The 23,768-nt window shown below is 34.9% G+C and overlaps 1 protein-coding gene and 1 pseudogene across 2 annotated transcripts; one reads left to right on the top strand and one right to left on the bottom strand.

The window, feature by feature from the left end:
* Nucleotides 1-7,422: 7,422 nt before the first annotated feature.
* On the bottom strand, nt 7,423-10,019 carry LOC145591716 (uncharacterized). Its single transcript, XM_081648221.1, has 5 exons — nt 9,645-10,019; nt 9,425-9,546; nt 9,079-9,224; nt 8,961-8,983; nt 7,423-8,871 (listed from the first exon to the last, which is right to left on the bottom strand). The coding sequence occupies exons 1-5, from the start codon at nt 10,017-10,019 to the stop codon at nt 7,423-7,425; spliced, it is 2,115 nt and encodes a 704-aa protein (XP_081504347.1).
* Nucleotides 10,020-13,596: 3,577 nt separating this feature from the next.
* Nucleotides 13,597-20,257, top strand: LOC145591395 (protein NRT1/ PTR FAMILY 1.1-like; annotated as a pseudogene). Its single transcript, XR_014102304.1, has 5 exons — nt 13,597-14,074; nt 14,302-14,419; nt 17,602-17,819; nt 18,199-18,770; nt 19,217-20,257. The product of XR_014102304.1 is annotated as a protein NRT1/ PTR FAMILY 1.1-like (transcript).
* Nucleotides 20,258-23,768: the final 3,511 nt, after the last annotated feature.

Raw genomic sequence — 23,768 nt, 5'->3', positions numbered from 1 at the left:
ACATGGTGAACAAGTAATTAAAGGATAAAACGAGAAAAAAGATTCAGCAGATCAACCAAGTGATGCTATCCCTTGAAAAAATTGGAAAGAATCATATCATAAATAGTTGAAAACTTACCTTGATTGGTTATTTTAAGATCAACTTGGGGAGCTCTTTCTTTGGCATTAATGCCATCTCCTATACTGTTCAACAGACAAAATTCTCGATTGAAGGCTTCAGCATGCACTCCATCCATCTTTAAAGGATTTATGTTAATAAAGGTGTCAACTCCGTCTGACTCGCATAACTTCTTCTGCATAACAGCTTTTGGTGCAGAAAAATGTCCAAATATTCAACCATGTAAATTAATTAGCTCCACAAAAAGGAAAAGCTAGATAATTGGCTGATATAGACTCAAGTAGATCATCGCAAAAGTACAACTGTTACCTATGGCTGGAGAACCATGCAAGGTAGGTTCGCGAGCATCTACCCCCTTCCATGAGAATGTCGATTTCTTACACCTTTTACTCCTAGCTCTCTTGCAATGAGGCCCTAAGGTAGGTATAAGATCAAACTTAGCTTGAGTCAATCTCTTTCTCTTTATCCCAGAGAAGGATCTGGTACCAATAGCTGGAAGACCCATAACTATAACTTTTTGGGGTTCACCATCCTCACTAGAAACCTTCTGACAAGCATCAACAGTACCATTAAAAAACCTGATATTCTCATCAGAATGACCTGCATTGTATTTCTCATCCATTTCAAGACTGGAGTCATCAAGAACCAGAGTTTGATGGGCAAAACAGTCATACGCAACTTCTTCGTATTTTTCAACTGGTTTATCAAGATTGGAAGCTAAGGGAGGAGGGAAACAACTCATACTTTGGATAAGTATTTTCCCCGATGGACTTGCTAATAAAACTACTCCCCTCATAATCTCTTCAGGGCATTCCATGAAAGAAGAAACAGCTTCCTCATACTCTTCTCTATCATTTAATAGATAGTCCAAGGATAGTGAATCTGTATAATTTAGTTCTGAGATGCTATGCTGCGATGATGGTGGCAAAATGCACAATGGTTTTATCTCTTCTTCAACATAAACAATTGCATTCTTATCTGGAAATCCCATATAAAAAAATCTAGTTAGATACATGCAATGATCCAATAATAGGCAGAGAATAATAGTCATTGGAGCTTGCATGATCGGGGAATATAACCACAGAAGGAAGATAAAGTACATTGTTCACTTTCCCTTTCAAGTGCTATAGTAGAATCTTCAAAACATTCTTCAGTACTAGCGCCATAGGAATTGAGATCTTCGAATTCCATTGATGGAGAACAGTACTCACAAAACCAATCAAAAGTATCATTGACGCTTCCAGGTGATATGCCAATGCAGTATCTGGAAAAAAAAATATACAAAGGTGACATACCAAAAGGAAAGCATAACAATATCTGGTTAACAAACACAGTTTTAAACAATGTCCCATTCGGCTTTTTTAAGTTATCGTTGTGCACGTACAGGATCATCTACATGTTCTCTCTCTCTTTTTTTTTTTTCAAAAGCTTGAATGCTTGACTAGAACTGCCAGTTCCCTCAACTAGCCACTAAACCATACAGAGAAAAAAAGACTTACTGGTGCACGGTAGTATCTGAGCACTTTGAGCAGTAAATCAAAGCATTTGAGAAACCACAATGCCCACAAACGTTGCAAACTTTTACCTAACAATAACAATAAGCTCTTATCAAACACCTGTAATGTCAATTTCATTTATGATGAAAGCAAATCCTTATGTATGAAATGGACAATAATATAAACACAAGCCTTCAGCCTCAAGTATATAGAAGTACTACATATGATTAATTTTCATCTGCATGAAACAAGGAAGACCCTAAGATTATTCTCTACCAAATGCACGTATACAAATGATGTAGAAAGTTAAATATCTCAATATGCTTTCCAGCAAAGCATGTTCCTGGTTTTTTAATCATGATATTTCTCCACAGGAAGTCAATAAGGTAAAATGTTTACACATTCCTTCTTCCCTCGACATCCCCCCCTCTTTTTCCTTGGAGACTGAGAAATGGGTACAACAAAAGAGGGGTTGAATATTTATGACTACTATAAACAACCGGATAAAATCCTTCCAAAAGAATTTTAAAAAGGAATCCAGATAAAACACCAAATAATCTAATGGACCCATCAATACCCGAAACTTAACGTAAGCATCAATGATCCACAAATCCGAAACTTAACAATACCCCCCACAAAACTACATCAATGCACCACCATTAGCAGTAATACAGAAAGGCTACAATTAATTATTACTTTGTAACGTAAGCAGTAGAATGCAACTTCAGGATCACTCTCATCCATACTATATGATGAGTTTCTATCCTAAAAACACAACAAGTAAAAAATTTCATCTAGAATGGAAATTTTCGTCTCCCAAACCAAAGGGAAATAAGAATTGTAGTAGCTATAAAGGACTACAATCAACAATCAATATTTCAAACCCCAATGATTAATCACAACGTAAATTCTTTTCGACAACCAACATATTTTTTTAAACAACTTTAATTTTAAAATTTTGGATTTAATACCATAGAAGTGATATAACATAACCCTGTGTTTATAATTGTTCTTCCTATTATAAGTTCACATTTGCACCCCTTTCCAAAATAACCCCAGCTCATAAAAATAAAAATAAAAAAAAAACAATTCATGCAAATCATAAACAATCCATCACTACAATCAGACATTAATATCAAGAATTATATTAAAACATAAACAACAAGAAATGTACTACTGCATATAATAATCTCAAAACTTAAAAAACTATAATCAACAATCTATCACTGTAATCAAACATCAACATCAAGAAAAGGTAATAGTAAAAAATTAAAAATTAAACATTATTAAACTGATTTTCACCTGGGTCCCCTTTGAAATTTCCACAACTTCAATTCCCTCCTTTGGTCCCCAATTTCCCATCATTTCTACAAAACAAAAGAACATACACATTAAAAATATAACGAAAAAAGGACAAAAAAAAAAAAAAAAAAAAAAAAAACCCCAAAAACAGGGGAAGTCTAGAGTATATCGAAGGGTTAGAGGAAGAGACGATCATACTTAATAATTTCTATCTAAATCTTCAATGGCGTTCACACCTGAGTGAATTTTAGGTATTGTTGAAACCCTAATGAAATAAAGGGAAATCAAAGAAGCAAAATTAGGGTTTAATAACAATGGAAGTGAAAAGGGTTACTAAATTGAACTCTAATTAAGAGAATAATTAGGGTTTTTGATGAAAGTAGGAGAGAGAGTGATTGTTTGAAGTGTTAATTTTGGTGAATTTTCTAGGGTTTTCATGGAATTCTGACGCTTCGAAGAATTCATATGATCACTACTCTACTGAAAGTGTAGGAGATGAGTGAAGAGATGAGTGTCAATTTTCAGATGGGGTTTTTTGTGGGCCATGAAATGGAGAAAGTTGGAGGGTTTAAGAGTTGATAAGTTATTTGCATTTGATTTCAAGTAGGGATGTCAGTGGGGCGGGTCAAGTAGGAGACCCGCCCCATCCCCGCCCCAGTGGGGCGGGGATGGGTCTTGGTTTGGTGGGTGGTGGGGCGGGGATGGGGATGAAAACGATACCCGCCATGGGTGATGGGGCGGGGGTGGATTTTAAGTTGTACCCGCCCCACCCGCCCCACTTCGTACCCGCCCCATCCCCACCTCATACCCACATATACTTTTATATTATTTTATAAAAATAATTACGTGAAATAAATATTAATTATAATATTTTGTACTACACTTATGTTATAAACAAAAATGTGTGTAATATTAAGAATATTTTTTTTAATATTATAATCCGTATTAATTATGTAGGATTGTGTATTTGAGACACGGAAATTTGGTGGGTCTTGGGTGGGGATTAGGCGGGTATTTGGTGGGGATTAGGCGGGGATGGATATCCAAGTGGGGGGTGGGGCGGGGATGGTTTTGGAGTTGTACCCGCCGGGGCGGGGATGGGGATGAATATTAGACCCGCCGCGGGGATGGGGATGGGGATGGGGATGAAAATGATAGGTGGGGATGGGGATGGGAAGGCCAACATCCGCCCCGCCCCGCCCCATTGACATCCCTAATTTCAAGTCCATCTCAATCCAAATTGAATTGTTCTTGGAATTAAAAGGTTGAAAATAGTATTATTGGAATTATTATTATTTTTTATAAAAAAGTTACTTCAATATATAATTACACATTTTGTTACATAATTTTTGGTATTTGATATATGCCTTGTTTGGGAATTGGCCGTTGGTTGCCAGTTGTTTAACTTAGCTGGTTTGATTGGATGTTTGTACTAATTGTTTGACCATTAATTGTATATAAATTTGTTTGATAAAATCATCTGATAATTGTTAGTTATAACTATGCAAAATGACATTAAAATTAAAGGACTTTCCCTTGGGCCTTACTCTTTCTTTTAATACCTAGTGTCTAGCTCACAAGTATTATATTAAAAAAATAAATAAATATAATAAAATAAAAAAGGTCAATCACGTTTATTAGAAGTGGGCAATAGAGTAGTTGTACCAGCCAAAACTCATATACGTATTATTCTAACATCTGCTGATGTACTTCATAGTCGGGTTGTGCTTTCCTCATGTGTCAAATGTGATGTTGTACCTGGTCGTTTAAATCAGACCCCCACCAAAACGAGGGTCTTCAGCTTTCTCCAACTAGCACTCTATGGTGCTTCCATTCTTGTATTCTCAGTAACTGGTAATCCCACTTTTGCTAGTTATTTGGATGCAGGAGCGGAACTGCCGGATCTTAATGATCCATGCCCTGGTCTAGCTCACAAGTATTATATTAAAAAAAAAGGATAAAAGTCTAATCAGGGTCCTCCTTACCAACAAAAGAGATTATGAGATTTTGCCTAGGTGTCATGTCGCCAAAGTTGATAATTTTTTTTTTAGTGCAAATGAGGGGCTGAAACTAAAAAACAAAACAAATGGAACTAAACGTGGCAAAGCCACTCCAACCACATCCTCGTGCAAGATACATCCTAACTCAATAAGAGGGAATTGAATCAACTCTATTTTGTTGTTCTGGACGACACCTTGATTTGCTAGCCAGTTTATTACCTATTAGCCTCTCGATACACATGATCCAAAGTTGATAATAATATGATAAATGTATTATATATTCATCGTAAATCTTTATCAGAAAATAAAGTTTTATGGGCCAATGCACCAAATAAAATAGATGAAGTGGAATTAAAATTTTGGATTTTTGAATAAGATCCAAAGTACCTAATTTTAAATTGGGATGGATTTAGGGATAGTAATCCAGTCCGGATCCGATCCTATTCCGCCCCAATCCGGGGTAAAAAATTTCGCTTCGAGTCCGAGAAAAAAGTTATCCAAGTTCGACTCCGTCAAAATAATGTGATTCCGAGTCGGAGGAGAGTCGGAGTCGGATCCTACAAAAAATTCGAGAAAAAAAATCCGACTTAGACAAATGTCCGACTCTAACGGATTATCTGACTCTGATAGATAGTAGTGGATTATTGTATTATTGTATTTAAATGTGCTTGATTTATGCCTTAAAATAATTGAAGTTATTGTTTCAACTTTAAACAAAGAGAAAGTGTTTCTTGCAAACCAATAGGCAACTACATTTAAATTTGAAAATTTAAGAAGCTGAAAATAAAATATTGACAATCTATTAACTTAATAATTGATAATCTATGATCTTGGGAATGCATTTGTATACTCATCCTGTGATTCATTTTTGAAACTATGGTACTCTCTCCTCTTTTATTGTAAAAAAAGTTATTATATAAAAACAAGTAATAAAGGTGAGATTCAATTTTAAATCTCATATATTTTCCTCTAACAACATCCACAATCAACATAACGATTCTGTGGTTAAGTTCCAATACGCTACTAGCCTACTATTGGGGGTGAGGTTACGAGACATTACTTTGCAAATTTGCAATCAATGAGAATGATATACAGTGTTATAAAACACCCAAATTAAACAAACCAACTGATGTGTTGTGGGGGAAAATTGTTGGAAGCGATCTAAGCATGGAAATAAAATGAATCATATATTTGATATTTGCTTTATTTATCTCCTTAAAATATTCTGAGCCTTATACCAAGTACCATTCTACCTTTTCTCCTCTAATGTTGTACATTTTTCCCTAAAGTGTCATTCATGACCACCCCGCCATTGCATCAAACCTTCTAAATACATCAAATTACCGTGTTTAATCTCTACTAAGAGCACTTTAAAATTTAAAATCCCTTTTTTGTTTTTACGGGAATCAATCAAACAATCTTTATTAATCAATCAAGGAGCTTAAGTTAGCCATTACAAATTCAGAAACACTCAGAGGAACTTCTTCCATCCACACTCGAAGTGAGTCGAAGGAAGAGCACAGCTTGGCAAGAGCATGAGCCACTCGGTTGCCGTTCCTCTTAACGAAAGAGAATTGACAAGACAAACAATTACTAGCAAGCTGGAGTATATCATATATGATTGAACCAAAGGCAGTAGCAGGTGAGCAACGCTTGGTCAAGTGACTGTGAAGCTTGAGGCAATCTGTTTCCAAACAGATTTTTCTGAAACCCAAGTCGATGGCAATACTTAGAGCGTGTCTCATGGAAAGAGCTTCAGCTATATCGACTTCGAGGTGACCATGGATGGCAAGCAAGTTGAGGCAACTGTATCCCCCACGACATCTCTCATAACAGCCCCTAATCCCACTCAATTCGGCTTGAAGATTGCTGCATCCGAATTAACCTTAATCACCCCAAGTGAAGGTGGTTTCCATTTATCATTATGCTTCGGTCTTCCTTCACTCACATCAGGAGCATCCCGAGCCAGAGCATACTCCCCTGCCATACCCATAGCTTTGTGGATAACCTCACCTATATCCATTTTCCTCCCCTCAAACACCCACACATTTCTGCATAGCCAAACACCCCACAGCAAGCAGAAAAACACATTCCACCACTCTCCATCCTTATGCCTCCTACGAAGAGAAACACACCATTCCCAAAAGGATTCCCCTTCATACCTCTTCACCTCTAGTCTTAAAGGGGAGAGATACCAGAGGCGTTTTGAGTCCTCACACAAGCTGAGCATATGCAAAACACTCTCATTCTCACCACCACACAAAGGACATATGGGATCAATATCCATTCCTCGATGAATCAGACTTTGCCGAGCTGCCACCGCTCCCTTAATAGCTCTCCACGCGAAGTGTTTCACCTTTGGGGGAACCTCGGCATGCCATATGACATTCCATTTAAAATTGCAATGCGAACTCGAAGCAGAAGCCTTGTTTTGTTTTTGCTCCATCGTGATCAGATTATAAGCACTTCTCACCGAGTATTTTCCATCCTTGGTGTGATGCCATACCTACGCATCTAAACGGTCATATAGAGGGATAGGAATGTTACAAATTTCTGCAATTTCCACTTGAGAGAAAAGAGTATTTAGAGCCTCCAAGTTCCACGCTTTATCCACCCACAATTCACGAACATTAACAGGTCCTTCCTCAATATTATCTTGAGTCGAGGAAATCTTGAAGCCAGGAAGATTTGGCACCCAAGGATCATGCCAAATGCTAATGGAAGAGCCATTTCCCACTGCCTTTCTAGCACCCTTCATCAACACATTTCTAGCACCCAATATCAACCTCCATGTATAGCTCGCATTGGGACACATCTTTGCATCAAACAATGTTGAGTGGGGGAAGTACTTACCCTTAAGCACTCTTGTCGCAAGAGAATTCGGAATTGAAATAATACGCCAAGCTTGCTTTGCTAAGAGAGCACTATTGAAATTTCTCATATTTCTAAACCCAAGCCCTCCATCTTTCTTTGAGGTATATAACTTTTCCCACGCCACCCAACAAAACTTCCGTTCTTCACCTTTTTGGTCCCAAAAGAACTGTCGATACAACCTCTCAATTTCATTGAGAATACTAGCCGGAAGAGCAAAGCATTGCATTGCATATGTTGGAATCGCTTGAGCAATTGATTTAATCAAGACCTCTTTACCCGCTTGAGACAAAAAAATTCCTTTCCACCCTTTGAGTTTTTTCCAAACACGATCCTGAATATTTTGGAACACTTGTTTCTTCGATCCACCAATGTAAGTTGGCAAACCAAGATACTTGTCATGTCCTTCGACGGCCTTAAAGGATAACTTCATCTGAAGCATATTTTTCCGTTCTTGCTCTATATTTCGGCTAAAAGACACCTCCGATTTGTCCATATTCAGTTTTTGTCCCGAAGCTAACTCATAAGTAGAAAGGATATGTAGTACATTCTCAATTTCTTCCTCTGCTGCTCTCACAAATAGAAGACTATCATCCGCAAAAAATAGATGAGAAATAGGTTCAACATTGCGTCCAATTTTAACACCATGGATGATTTTCTTCCTCTCCGCATCACGAAGAAGAGCCGACAGACCTTCCGCACACATGATAAATAGAAAGGGCGAGAGAGGATCACCCTGTCTAAGCCCCCTACTAGGCTTAAACCGTCTCGACGGTTGACCATTTACCAGAATGTCGAACTCTGCAGAGCTAACACAATTCATAATCAAAGCAACAAAGTGACCCGGCAATCCCAATTTTAGCATCATTTTCTTCAGGAAATCCCACTCTACTCTATCATAGGCTTTACTCATGTCAAGTTTAAGCCCCAAAAAACCTTTCTTCCCTGTTTTCTTTTTTCTGAGGTAGTGAAAACATTCATACGCGACCAGAACATTATCAGTGATCAATCTTCCATGAACAAAACGACTCTGTGACTCATGAATAATAAAAGGTAATACTAACTTTAAACGGTTAGCAAGTACCTTGGTGACAATTTTATATATTACATTACACAGACTAATAGGTCTATAATCAACAGGAGACTCACACTTTTTTTTTTCGGAATTAATACAATATGAGTCTGATTAATAGAACCTATGTCACCATCATTATTCAAAATATTTAGCACTTTATCAACTACATCCACCCCCACAATTTCCCAAAATTTCTGAAAAAAATAGCGGACATACCATCGGGCCCGGGGGCCTTCGTCGGATGCATCTGGAATAAAGCCATACACACTTCCTCGGCAGTGAAAGTAGCATTTAGGGCGTTACATTGTTCGTCGCTAATAATTGGAGTCACTTTCTCGACCACAGGTTCCGTCTCAATGTGGCTGTTTCCCGCAAAAAGATTTGTGAAATATTGAACAAAGATTTCTGCAATTTGCTCCTCCTCATCAAAAATATTCCCTGCTTCATCTTTTATTTTTTTATGCTATTTCTTTCTAGTCTCTGCTTGGCTTTTGTATGGAAAAAAGAAGTATTTTTATCGCCATGTTTCAACCATTCTTGTCTACTTCTTTGTTTCCAATACATCTCTTCTCTCCTCTCCAATTCATCCATTCTATCATCAATTGCTCTCATTTGAGCAATAATCTCCTCTGATTGATCCTCCTTCATAAGCCTTTCCATATCCGATCTGCAAGCTTGTAATTCCTTCACAAAGTCTCCAAATTTCTCCTTACTCCAAGCACTCAAACTACTAGAAGTGAAGGCAATTTTAAAACATAAATCGCCCCCCCCCTCTCCCATGCCTCCGAGACAATATCAGCACAATTTGCATCCCGAAGCCACATCTCTTCAAAGCGGTATTGTTTTTTCTTTTTCTTCTTCTCCGGGGTATGTATCGCTTCTTTCACATATAACAGTAAGGGGAGATGATCAGATTTCCTTTTTGAAAGGTGAGACACAAACGAGCCCGGGAAGCATTCCCTCCACTCACGGTTTGCAAGAAATCTATCTAACCTTTCTTGAATATTCTCCATCCCACCTCTATTATTCGACCAAGTGTAATCATGCCCAATGTAACCCAAATCTTCCATATTACAATGTGAAATAGCCTCTCTGAGAATTTCGGCTTCCCCACTGTTAAATGCCTGATCTCCTGTCTTCTCATGAGATTGCAACATTAAGTTGAAATCCCCCCCCCACACATAGCCACGGTAAGCCATCAACCACCCATAAACTCTTCAATAACAATCCCGTCTTGAATTTAAGCTCATCTTCCGGATGACCATAGATGCCCGAAAATCTCCACTCTCTATGTCCTATGAACTTAACCCGCACATCAATGTGATTATGCGAATATGAAACTACATCAACATTAACCGAATTTTTCCACATTAAGGCTAATCCACCCTTCCTCCTTCTTCCCTCCCCTTCACAGTCAACAACAAGTGCACACTCAAATTTTGTTTTTTGTTTTATTTTTTCAAATTCAAAGGCTTTCAGTTTCGTTTCACAAAGGAAGACAACTTGGGGGCTTTCAAGAAACACAATGCGTTTCAACGCATTAATCACAGGGTTGCCTCCTAACCCCCTGCAATTCCATGATATGATGTTAATCATTGATCACCTAGAGCCCTATGGGTGGGGCCCGCCACACTAACAGTTTCATTCAAGTTTATCCTTCGTTTAGTAACAACACTCTCCTCTTTATGCGCTAAACTTCCAGTCACCTCACTTGGTTCTGAATTTTTTCTTTTTTCACCAGCAAACTTCTCATTACTGTTCATACTATGATCGACATCCCTCATGTTTCTCCTCCAAGTTTTATTTTTTTGAGGTCCTAACTTCTTTATTTTCCCTCCCTCAAGCTCCTTCTCAATCCCTTCCCCTGACTCTTCCCCACTACTGAAAATAAATGTTTCAGTATCCAGCACAGGTGTATGAGTAACAGCACCATCATTGCTATGTATCCCAATATCAACAAGTTTTTTCGTTACCCCTTTAACTTGGTTGATGGTGGCAGCCTTCGACTCATTGCTCTGCTTTGGCTTTGTCACAAACAAATTCTTTGCACAGCTTCCACTTCTCCTCTCATCTTCTTCTCTGCCTCCCAAGTTGTACTTCCATGGCGATGCCTTCAACCAAGCCCCAAACAGAAGATTTGGTTCTTCGGTTTCTCTGTGATCCTCACAATCTTTGAGACCATGTCCCATTATCCCACAATAGAAGCAAAATATAGGCGGTTTTTCATATTTAACTTCAAATAATTCTTCAATTCCACCCCTTAACTTCAATCTGACATTCTTGAACAGAGGTTTACGAACATCTACCATCACTCGCAATCGGATAGACTTGTCTATCCCTACCTTTGCTGCTGCATCCATCTTTACAAATACACCTAATTTGTTCCCTATCTTCTCCACATTCGCAAGATTTAATCTACCCTTAAGAGTAAGACTATACACCCTAACCCACATTGGCAAGTGAAATAACTCTATGTCCGAGGGTTTAACAGAGTTAGTCGTTTCGCCAAGGATCAATGCGTGTCTGTCAAAGTGCCAAGGTTGTTCATCGAGGACACGCTGCTTGTCCTTCCAATGATAAAATTGAAAAAGAAAGCGGTTTTTTCCTATATTGGAGATATCCACACCGTGCTTTGGTTGCCAAACGCCTTTGATTGTCGCAATAAAGGCATTCGTATTTATGTTTCGATTTGTCCAGAGCGATCCCACTAGTGCGAGTTCAACTCGCGCATCCTCATCATCTACACCATTGTCATCCCAGTCTATTGCTGCGTTTGGGTCCTCCTTGATTGGGGAATCCTTTTTACCACGAACATCAGAGTCCTTCTCTGTTAGTGCTAACGTTGATGATTCAGCCTCCGCCATTGGATGAGCAGGCCAATCAACAGGAAATTTCGGAAATTAATTGCAAAAACTCAAGATCAAATCGAGAATAGCCTTGAAAAACAAGGAAAACCAAGCCAGGAAGCTAGAGAGAAACCCTCCCAAGGAAAACCTAGAGGGAACTTTTTTTTACTAATGGGAGTAAAATCCCTTTTCATCTATATCTAAAAATTTAAAGTATTTAACCTGCTAATTTAACTCAGATTGATATGCAAGTATTCCAAATAGGTAAAACCATTTTGTCTTACCTACCAATTGTATTGCTTAGTTTTCGAATATTATATTAAATAATCAGTATACAAATTTAAAATTATTGTACTCGAAATTCAGGTACTGATATTAATTACTAATTACCAGGTAGAATTATTTGCATCATTTACTCAATTTGAGGTCGATTCATATCCCAAACATCGTAGAATTATGATTGTTGAACTAAGTTCGTATTGTCGTACGTAATAAATAAACAATAATTTGGTAGTTGCCACGATGCCATTTCACCGTTAGCTATGTGGCTACGTGTATGTTCTTCACAATCTGATTCTCTACCGATTTCCTAGACTTTAAAGCATCCATGAAATAAAGTAATCTTATGAATTAAAAACTAATTATATCAATAAAAAGTTTATTCTTTTCAATTGATAATTTGATGATAATCGTGAAAAAGAGATTTGTACAAGATTGAGTACAGATCTCGCATTGATGGACAGTTGGATTGCATGCCATGCATGCTTAATTCTTCTACTAAAACATTTACACTAACTAAAATACAAAATTACTCGCACATATGTAGCACTAGCACGAAAAAAAGGGCAAATATGCCCTTATTAATGTTGAATATGGTTTAATTTTATTATTATTAACATGAACTTCTTAATTCTCTATCAAATTGATGATCACTTGGATAAAAAAAACTAAGGTTCTATTCTATTCACTTAATTTCAGTTCAGATTTTCTTCTTTTATAAACAATTTATTTCATCTCTATTCAGTTCAGTTGAGCCCCAATTAGTTCAGTTCGATCAGTTGTTTTAATATATCGGAACATACCCTAATTCTAATCAATTAAAAAGACTAATTTTAATCAATAAAATTCAATATTTAATCCACATGGATTTTTTTTAGATCAATACATTTCATTTTATTTTTGATACTTAAAGAAAATAAATTAGTAGTAACAAAGTAAAAAAATGATTTCGCTCCGATCAACTTTTAAGGTAGTGTTTAAAGTTTGGCAATTACTACTATTAATTTAGTTCATTTTTAATTTACCTTATTTATAAAAATTTCAGAATAAATAAGTTTTGATCATATCATATCATAAAAAAATAAGTTCTGCCACACTTTATCGTTTTATGTGTGATTATTTATTACTAAATATTTTTAATTTTGTAATAAAAAAATATTTTATTTTAATAAAATGCGCATTATTACGAATAAAAAAAGATCTCACATTCTCACTTAATATATTTTTTCTCTACAAATTATTGTACACATATGATTAAAGTTTGGTCAAATTAAAAAAAAAAAAACAAGTTTGATATACCAAATCAGATTAGATCATACCCCATCAAATAATATCCAATAAGCTATACCGATCGACGCGTAATTTTGTCATATTTTTCCAAATTAATACCACTTTAGATAATATTTTAAATACTTATCTAAACGCCCCAAAAATATTCGTTAGCAAAATCCATAAGGTGAATTAAACCAGTCATACACCATTAGTGGAGAAATAGAGTATAAGACGCATGACACATAAAATTTGGTGCTATATAAACAAAGCTAATGTGTTATGTGTCTAGGAGTCCTCACATTGCGGACCATGCGCAACCGCTAATTTGCACATGAATCGCACTCCACTTTATTCGTCACCCCATAAACTCACTTTCTTCTCTATTTTTATATTTCAAAACATTTTACATACTTTATCTACAACTCTTATAAAAGTCCTGTGGCAAAAATCAGCTCCTAAGAAGGAAGAAGGAAATACCACCATTGCCCTTTGTCTCATTTGCTGAATCACCAACTTTCCAGGGGTAGAATTGTCATATTTGTTTTGTTTGTTACTGGAACAGAGTTACCCAATTACCTTTGCTCCCATCCTCACAATTTTTCATAGCTCACAATTGAAGTCCGCACTCTGAAATCTGAATCCTTCATTGGAGCTCCTTATTAGCTCTCCCTCTTCCTTTGAAGCAGCTTTTAGGGTTTTGTTCTAATAGTTACTATTTCAGTATTTATCTTTTCCCCAAAAAAATCAAACCTAACCCAATTACCATATCGAAGCAGTTTCCGAGCTTTCCCTCAGCCATTGAAGCGGTTACTCAAGTAAGCATTTTTTTTTTATTGTTGTAATTATCGAATACCAATGTTTTATCTTTATGAAGATTCATAATGTGTAATGTATGCATAATTTTTGGGTCTGTTATCTGTTATACTACCTCCGTTATATATTATTTGCAACGATTTGACAAGGTAAGGTAATGGAGGTAGTAAATATTTTTATCCAACTTGCTATGCTGAGTCTCTCTTGTTGATATAAAACTACCTTAAAGATCATCAATTTCATGGAAACTTTGGAAGATATTGAAGATAATAAAGGGATGAATGAGCCTCTCTTAAACACTCCCTCCAAGCTTCAAGGAGGTCTTAGAACTTTGCCTTTCATTTTAGGTAAGCCACTCCCTCTTCAAACTTTATCATTTCTTCATTTTTAGCTTTTATTATTACGAAATGTTTGTTCCTAAGTTTTTGAGATGCATTTCTTCGGTCTAATATTACATTATGCTCTTCCTCAATGATAGAGTATAAAACATATTCCTGGGCCTCAACCATAAGCTTAAGCTTTTGGTTGAGTTGGTCCTCTAACATGGTATCAAGAGCTAGCGTGACACAAAGGTCACGGGTTCGAATCTCATCAACCCCCCACTTTCAAGTGGAATATTAAGCGCAGGGTATGAGGAGGGCCCATGCTGCATCCACACTTCTAGCCCAACGGGCTCTCGTGTGAGGGGGCGTGATAGAGTATAAAACATATTCTTGGGCCTCAACCATAAGTTTAAGCTTTTGGTTGAGATGGTCCTCTAACATGGTATCAAGAGCCAGCGTGACACAAAGATCACGGGTTCGAATCTCATCCACCCCTCCTTTAAAGTGGAATTAATTCGCACCAGGTATGGGTGGGCCTGTGTTGCATCCACATTTCAAGCCCAAAGGGCCTTTCATGTGAGGGGGAGTGATAGAGTATAAAACATATTCCTGGGCCTCAACCATAAGCTTAAGCTTTTGGTTGAGTTGGTCCTCTAACACTCAAAAAAAAATATATTACATTATGCTCAATATCAACAAGGCTATTAAGTTCAGATGAAGGATATATATATATAGTCATCGTATTAAGATTTGCATTATATTACTACTCCATATTTGTTAATTTTTTTTTTATCTAATCCTAGTCTTTCATAGATATGTGTGAAAATAGTAAATATGAACATAAGGTTCAGGTTTTTTAAGGTTTGATGAAAAAAATTACGTTTTCATTGTTATTTTTATTTTTTTCATCGTTGAGTGGTGTAAACTGTAAAAGTAAGTGGATTATTGAAAATTATGGTATTCGCAGGTGGTTTGATCGAGGTGGTACTCCGTATTATAAAGTGTCTAAATCCTGTTTATTAGGGAATTCCATTTATTGAACATCGAACTCCTATCACAAGGGTGGAAAGAAGACCTCAAATCTCCAATTAACTTGGCCAACACTAATTTTCATATGATTATCTGAAGCATTACTATTTCAATTCATGTGTTTAAAGATGAATAAATTAAGCAAGATGGACTAATATTTACAAGTATATTTTTTTGGAGTAATTGCTAAACTACGCTACAAACTTCTTGTGTATTTATGTCATGTAGTTAAGAGTATGAATAATGAAAAATTAATAAAGAGAAACTTAAAAAAAAAAATTTAAAAAAATACTATTGGGTTATATGAATATAATAATCTGTATTATGATTTCATGAGTAAGCAACACGTAGTACTACAACTATAGTTCACCACTTCACCTAACACTTCACAAACTTTATAACTACTCCGATATTGGAAGTATGAAGTGTAAGTTTCGTATCAGAAAACTTATTTTGCGTAACTAACCATGTTCTCCTAATTCCGTTCCCAAAAAGTTTTGTACTTTTTCGTGTTAAAGAATTTCTTCAAGAATGTAATACGGAGTATACTCTCTTTATTATTGTAGTTTTTGAAGTATCCCACTTTATACTTTATAGAGTAGTTAAATTTTTTACGGAGTATATAGGATGTACATAGAAGTAGGTGTACTGATAATTATTTATTTATTTATTTAACAAAAAAATATCAAATGAGCACAAAATAGCCTTAGGTGCACCATGTATCTAACTAGGTATATATAAATATTTTCAATTGGCCAATACGGAGTATTAAGTTTTAAAAAGGTAAATTGAATCTGGTAACATATTGTGTACGTGTGAGTTGTAATTTGTCTTGAAATTAAAAAAATAATGTGTAGTTTATTTAAATCAAAGGATGTTATTCCCTCAAAAAGAAATTTAAGGGATGTTAGAGGAAATTAATACTACATAAAATAGGTATGGGAAATGACTATGGCCATGTTTGGTAAAACTTGTGGTAGTAGATAGTTTTTAGTGGTTGAATAGTGAGTATCTATCAAGATAATGAATAACTGTTAGTTAGAAGTGGCTAGAGTTTTTTTTATTAAGGTAACGATTGAAATATTAATATACAATAAAATCTACCGTGATACATATTATATTTTAGTTTCTTTGAAGTAAAATCCATACGTATTGTTAGAAAGTAATCAAAATTTAACAATATTTTAGTTTCTTTAAAGTAAAATCCATACATATTGTTAGAAAGTAATCAAAATTTAACAAACACTATACGCGCCTCAAATGCTACAATCTACCATTTCAAATGTGCAACGTACAATTTGATTATACAAAGAACTCAAAGGAGGAGGAGGAGGAGGAGGATATTAACATACTTTATAAAACTTTAAAAAGTGACTTGTGATTTTAAGAATGACAAAAAATTCATGTTATAGCCACTAGTCCGTTACAAGGAAAATCCACATATAAGTCGTCATATTTGGGACAGAGAGGCAAGGATGACTTTTACACATTGTCGGTTAGTTTTATGATAGCTTATAAGTTATAACTACTAATGTAATCAAACTTGTCTCAAATGTTAGAGACGTGCAGGACTTTATTGTGATCCAATTTAGGAAAGAATACCATTAAACTTTCTAATTTTTGAGTATTATATTTTATACATCGTACTTAAATCCCTACCTTATAAAAATTTCCTACCTTATAAAAAGTCTAAGAATGCTCTTATGAATAGTGCATGGACAATATTATCCCTAAAAATGTTCTTTTACATATTTGCCCCCATTGAATTCAAAAGTGTTAAAATTGTCTCTTGAATACCAAACATGATTAATTGTTTGTGTTTATAATATTTAAAGCATTTTTTAGTCTCTTTATATATATTTTTTCTATTTTTCCCATTTGGAATGTAAGCACTAATAAATACAAAGTATAAATTAATTTTAATATATATGAAATACAAAAATTACGAAGTATATTTTTCCTCAAAAAAAAAAAAATTACGAAGTATATTATTGTATGATTTGTCAATTTAATCAATTCATCCCAATAAGTATTTATATATTACCAAGAAAATAAATATAATAAAATACCATTTAAATATGCATAAGGTCACCAATAATAATTTTTCTTCAAGAGCTAGCCATCTTGCGCGCGTAAGAATTCCTAGTTGAAATAAAGTTGTTAAATTGAAATTGCAGCAAATGAGGGATTTGAGAGAGCTGCATTTTATGGGCTGGAGCCCAATATGATAGTTTATTTAATGGGAAATTATGGACTGGAAATGGCAACTGGGTCCAACATTCTTTTCTTGTGGGCTGCTGCTACCAACTTCACTCCTATTTTGGGCGCTTTTCTTGCTGATTCTTATGTGGGCCGCTTCCCAATGATCGCATTTGGCTCCATTTTCAGTCTCTTGGTAACTACTATACTCCGTACTTCGTATTATTTACTACTCGTACGGGTATATGTTTTCTACTTCGTATTTTTTAACTACTCGTATATGTTTTCTACTCCGTAATTTATCTGTTTCCATTATTCCATATGCATGATTTTAGGTTTTAAGATATTAAGGAGATAGGGATTTAGTAGTCTACATAATGTTTTAAGATGCTCGAAAAAATTGTCACATATTTATGCTGGTATGAGTATGCAAGTCATAACAATCCACAATATACGATTTAAGTGATAGTGAACGTAGAAACGTATTAAAATATCTTCTTTTTTTTATGATCAGGAGGGATTGACATAATATGGGCTATATCAACTATATGCATGACATTGATACTATATCACAGGGGACGATGCTTCTATGCTCAACAACTATGATCCCAGGAGCAACGCCATACAAATTCGAATCCGCCGCTAACACCAACACTTCTCCAACACCATTTCAACTCATCCTTCTTTTCTCTTCTTTTGGCCTTATGTCAATTGGCACAGGTGGAATTAGGTCTTCTACATTAGCCTTTGGGGCAGATCAAATAGTAAGAAATGGAGTAGACGAAAATGCAAAACCGAATTGCGTTGGAATATTAGAGAGCTTCTTCAATTGGTACTATTTTTCGGTATCAATATCGGTTCTCTTTGGTCTTACATTTGTTGTGTACATCCAAGATCATGCAGGGTGGCAATATGGCTTTGGAGTTCCTACCTTGCTTATGTTACTTTCGGTTGTTTCGTTCTTCTTGGCTTCTTCATTCTATGTTAAGGTAAAGCCTCCTAAGACTAGCTTGCTTACCGGATTCGCTCAAGTCGTCGTTGCCTCTTGGAGGAATAGGCATTATGAGTTCCCTGGCGAGTTGAATGTGGACAAAGTTTATCATGTTGTGAAAGGATCTACGCTAGAATTTCCAAGTGAGAAACTAAGGTAATGTCCCTTAGCTTAATTTGTTTCTACTTATTGCTTTGTAATTTTGTTTCAAGCATATGGTTGTGCAATGATCTTCTCCAAAAGGGAGACATAATTACCTATCCCGTCCCAAAATTATATATACTTCGCATGTCACATGTATCGGTGTATGTGTTTATATTTATGTTTGTCCTAACTTCCAACATAATTTATACGAATTATTATTAAGTTGAAATTTGAACTTCTTCATTCCCTTGAACTTATTACAAATACCAGGGAAAAATTACATTTGTGTGGTGAAAAAAATGGCTAAATTTTGTAGTGTAAAATGTTAAATTTTGGAGTAACAATAAGAATTTAAGACCAATTTATACACTACTTTCCTAGTCTAGGTGCATATTTCATTATGTGATGGTAAAACTAAGGACATGAAAAATAATGGCTCATTGATTAAATTTTGATAGGTCTCTAAATAAGGCGTGTATTGTGAAGGACCCTAGACAAGACCTCAACCCAAATGGAATGGCGGTTGATCCATGGCGTTTATGCACAATAGATCAAGTTGAAGATTTCAAATCAATCATCAACTTAATCCCATTATGGTCAACCGGAATCATGATGGGTGTGAATGCGAACACAACTTCATTTCGAGTCCTTCAAGCATTCTCGATGGACTGACATATGCTGACCCCAACCTTCGAAATTCCTCCAGGTTCCTTTGGTACCTTTGCCCTTATCACATTGATATTTTGGCTCATCCTTTATGACCGCATTATTATCCCTATGGCATCTAAGATCGTGGGCAAACCCGTACGTTTGCACGTTATGACACGAATGGGAATTGGATTGCTACTCTCATTTGCGTGCTTGTTGGTGTCTGGAGTTGTGGAGAGTATCCGTCGAGATATGGCAACTAAAGGAGGGATCATACAAGATAACACCTCTTCCACGGTGCCTATGTCGGCCTTGTGGCTAGTGCCACAAATTTGCCTTTTTGGCTTGGCCGAAGCCCTTACAGCTATCGCTCAAATCGAGCTTTTTTACTCGGAATTCCCTAAGAGTATGTCTAGCATAGCATCAAACCTCCAAGGGCTAAGCATGGGTATTGCAAGCTTATTTGCAAGTTTTATCATAATTGTTGTTGATAATGTTACCAAAAAATTTGGGAAGGAGAGTTGGGTATCTAGTGACATTAATAAGGGTCACTATGATTACTATTATTGGATCCTTGCTGGTTTGAGTTTGCTTAACTACATATATTTTTTGTTTTGTAGTAAGGCATATGAGCAAGGAAAAAGGGATTTACAAGATACAAAGGGGATTAGTGATGCATGACTACATAGTTCACACTTTTTTTTTTTTTTTTTTTCTTTGAGCAAAGTTCACACTCTTTTTAGATAATATAAACTTTGTTTATTGAAATTAATTAATGTAGAATTAATTTTCATAAAAGAAAAATGTACATATGCCTAAAAAAATATATATGTACTTCCATGTTTTGGTAGGTCTAATTAACTTGTTGATAATATTTATTCTTAAATGTATGTGACATAAATCATGGACTTCTTTGTGGCTTTTAAGATAAGACTTGCTATGTTTTTCATACAAGTATTTGGCAAATGGTTCGAAATATCGATGATCATAGTGAACGCCTTGATAACTATCTATAGTTCTATTTTCTTCTAATTTTCCTATTTAACTATCGTTCTGTTATTGATGACCTCATCCTCAAAGGTTGTAGTTTTGTTCTTTTGATGATATATGGTAATTAATTAATACTTCGTATTGAATTTCATGTACAATAAAACTATCTCACATGTATCTTCAACGAAACTTAGCAAAATTAAAATATTATTATATCCGATCCATAGTATCAATCAAGTTGGTAGTGTTGTGATCAAGAACAGTGAAAGGCGGTGATAGATAATAAAGGGGTTGGCAAAGTAAATTATATTATATACCAGGATTATAATTACAACATTAAGAAGCTAGTTTTGACTCCTACATGTCCTCATGCTTTGTGTTTGCCTTAAGTTTCTCTCCCTTTTGCTTAATCACTTATTGCTTTCACATTCCCAAGCAATGTGTTCCATTTTAAAAATTTAGGTTAATATAATTGTCACAAAGAGCTATTTATGGTAACACTATTGTCGAAAATGTCTTATTATTAAAAAAAGTTGACTAAGAGGACCTAATCTAGCCAACTAAATTATTCAATTTAAACTTTGGGTGTCGTTTGGTTCTTAACGATTAAATTTGAGAGTTGGCAAAAATTACCGGGAACACTTTGGTTTGGGTATGATTAAAATGCACTTTTTTAGACATTGTTGGCATGCAGAACGAAGCAAATCTGATAATTCTTTGCCAGTTTGACCTCAAAAATTGGATTTTTAAGAACTAAAATGACCCCAAAAAACTTTAAAGCGAGCAATTTTCCCGCACGCAAATTGATACGACTTCGGATATGAAAATCAAGACATAAATTATAACTATAAAGATTACTTGGTTTGACTCACAAAATTTAGGTTTGATGTATGAGGTGTGAGTTTAGAACTGAAATTCAAACCAGTTCATATGTTAGGTTGATGATTTTAAGAAGTTTGAATCCAAACCCTAAACCTAACCCCAAGGTATAGAATTTAGAAACTTAAAGAAGTAGTGAGTTTGACTCATATCAAAAATTTCAGGTTTCAAATAAAAAACATGATACTAATCAAGGTTTAAACCCATGACATCATTGTTGCATTTATGATTTCAATCTTCATATTAAGTAAAAAAACATAATTTGGAAACAAAGTTGGATTTTTTTGTGTGTTTAGAGAACCAACGGGCGAGAAATGAGAATCAATTCTAACTAGGATCACTTGGAACTAGGAGGGAAACTCTAACCACTTGAACTATCTCACTCTTAAGTTGGATTTTTATTGATGTTATAATGTTAACTACTGTTTTCTAAACATGTCGAAATCATCATAAATAAATTATTGCGTTACGCAAATTGGCAAGTTGTGAAAGTTTTTGTCTAATTTGATTTGATTATATAATTATTGTTAATAAATCAGCAGAATTATGCCTTTCTTTGTAGACAAAAGGTCATTATCCATAGTAGATTAATAGTAATAGTATTAGTGCATATACTATTAAACAATGAACTAACTCAACAAAAAGCCTATGCACTTAAGAATAAATTATTAGGGAGGAAAAACTAACATTGTATCGGTACATATCAAATTCAATCCATAGTACGGAACACTAATAAAAAATTCGAGAAATAAAAAACAAGTATAGAATTTTTGCGGCGGTCAAAGGTGATCAATGCAAGTGTTCACATTGTATTGGTCAAAGCACTTCCTTAGCCCCCTACAAGAATGATGAGGAAACATGTCAAGCTAAATACCACTCGTATTGAAAGTCAACATACATATGAGGGAATATCCCCCACAAATTCACAATATATGATGCAATTATATTTGTCATTATAACGTAAACCAAATTTAATTGTGTACTCTATTCAAAAAAATAAATAAATTAATTGCGTACTAGTGTCTTAATTTTTATACTTCCATTTTTATGATCAACTTTTATAAACTTTTAATGCGTAGTACATCAAGTACCACATATAAAATCTATTGTTCTAAATATTAAAATCGTATATAAAAATTGTTAAAAACAAGGATTTTTTGACTTTTACCACAAAAAAAAAATCACAAAATTGTTTTTTTACTACCAAAAATTTTAAAAGTTTTATTTTACCACAAAAAAAGAATTAAAAATTATTTTTTATCACCAGCCGTCAAAAACCTAACGGAATTTTTAAAATTCTTCGATTTTCGTGCCAAGCACATGGTCTTTAAGGGTTTTGGGGGCATTTTGGGTCTTTGGAACCAATTTGAGGTCAGAATTGACAAAAAATGATCGAAAATGCTTCCTTTTGCGTGTTTAAAAATACCCCGGTTTGCGTGAAACACGCCAAACGAGGCATTTTCGATCTTTTTTGTCAATTCTAACCTCAAATTGGACCCATAGGGCAAAACCCTCCGCCAAACCTATGAATAATATGTTTTGTGCACGAAAATCGAAGAATTTTTTTTAAACCGTTAAATTTAACGGTTTTCTTGACGGTAGGTGGTAAAAAACAATTTTTAGAAATTTTTTTGGTGGTAAAATAAAACTTTTAAAATTTTTGGTAGTAAAAAACAATTTTGTGATTTTTTTTGTGGTAAAAGTCAAAAAATCCTAAAAATAACATATATATAAAAAAGATAGGTTTCCCTTTCGTACATAACCCTAATTTATGTAGTATGTATGAAGTATTGTTTCTTTGAAATACTTCCTCTTAAAGAAGGTTAGAGTAAAATATAAAATACGTACTCACTTGATCGACTCTACCCTAAATTCTTTGTTCTCTCTTTTCAAACGTAGCTATCATAGTTTAATCTAGGGTTGTCTTTTATAAATTATCGAGGTAAGCTTCAAATTCTTTTTCTTTTTTTAGTTCTTTAGTTAGTATAGATCACTTACAATATGTCTTTTCGGGTATAGTTGTCTCTCTCATATTGTTAGTCATGGTGGAATATTGTTAGTGTTGTTTGTTTTAGTGTGTGCAAGGATGCAAACTAAATTTGGAAGATTCGTATTTCAAATTTATTTGAATCAAGAGCCTAATTGTATATATATATATATATACATTAATAAATTATTGATGGTAAGCTTCAATACACTATGAAGAACGATAGATGCAAAGACTTAAAATAAAATTTTTGAGAGCAGATCAGAAGCTCATTATCATAGCAAGTGTTAGTCAATTATGTGAAGGGATGATGTGGTAATTGGTAAGTGTCGTTGGACTTTTATTCAATGAAATCACCCTTCCCTTATCCCCTTTTTTTTTAAAAAAAAAAAAAAAAAAAAAATCAAGATATATAAGATGAACAAATAGGTAGTACGTGTTTCCCTAATTTAAGATCTTTTTGATTGCCAATACTAAAGGAGCTTTGAGATGCTAATTAGATATTT

The sequence above is a fragment of the Chenopodium album genome, chromosome 18, assembly GCF_948465745.1.
Source record: "Chenopodium album chromosome 18, dcCheAlbu1.1, whole genome shotgun sequence".
Taxonomy (NCBI): domain Eukaryota; kingdom Viridiplantae; phylum Streptophyta; class Magnoliopsida; order Caryophyllales; family Amaranthaceae; genus Chenopodium; species Chenopodium album.
Note: the sequence above shows the minus strand (reverse complement) of the source record. Positions and strands in the feature narration are given on the sequence as shown.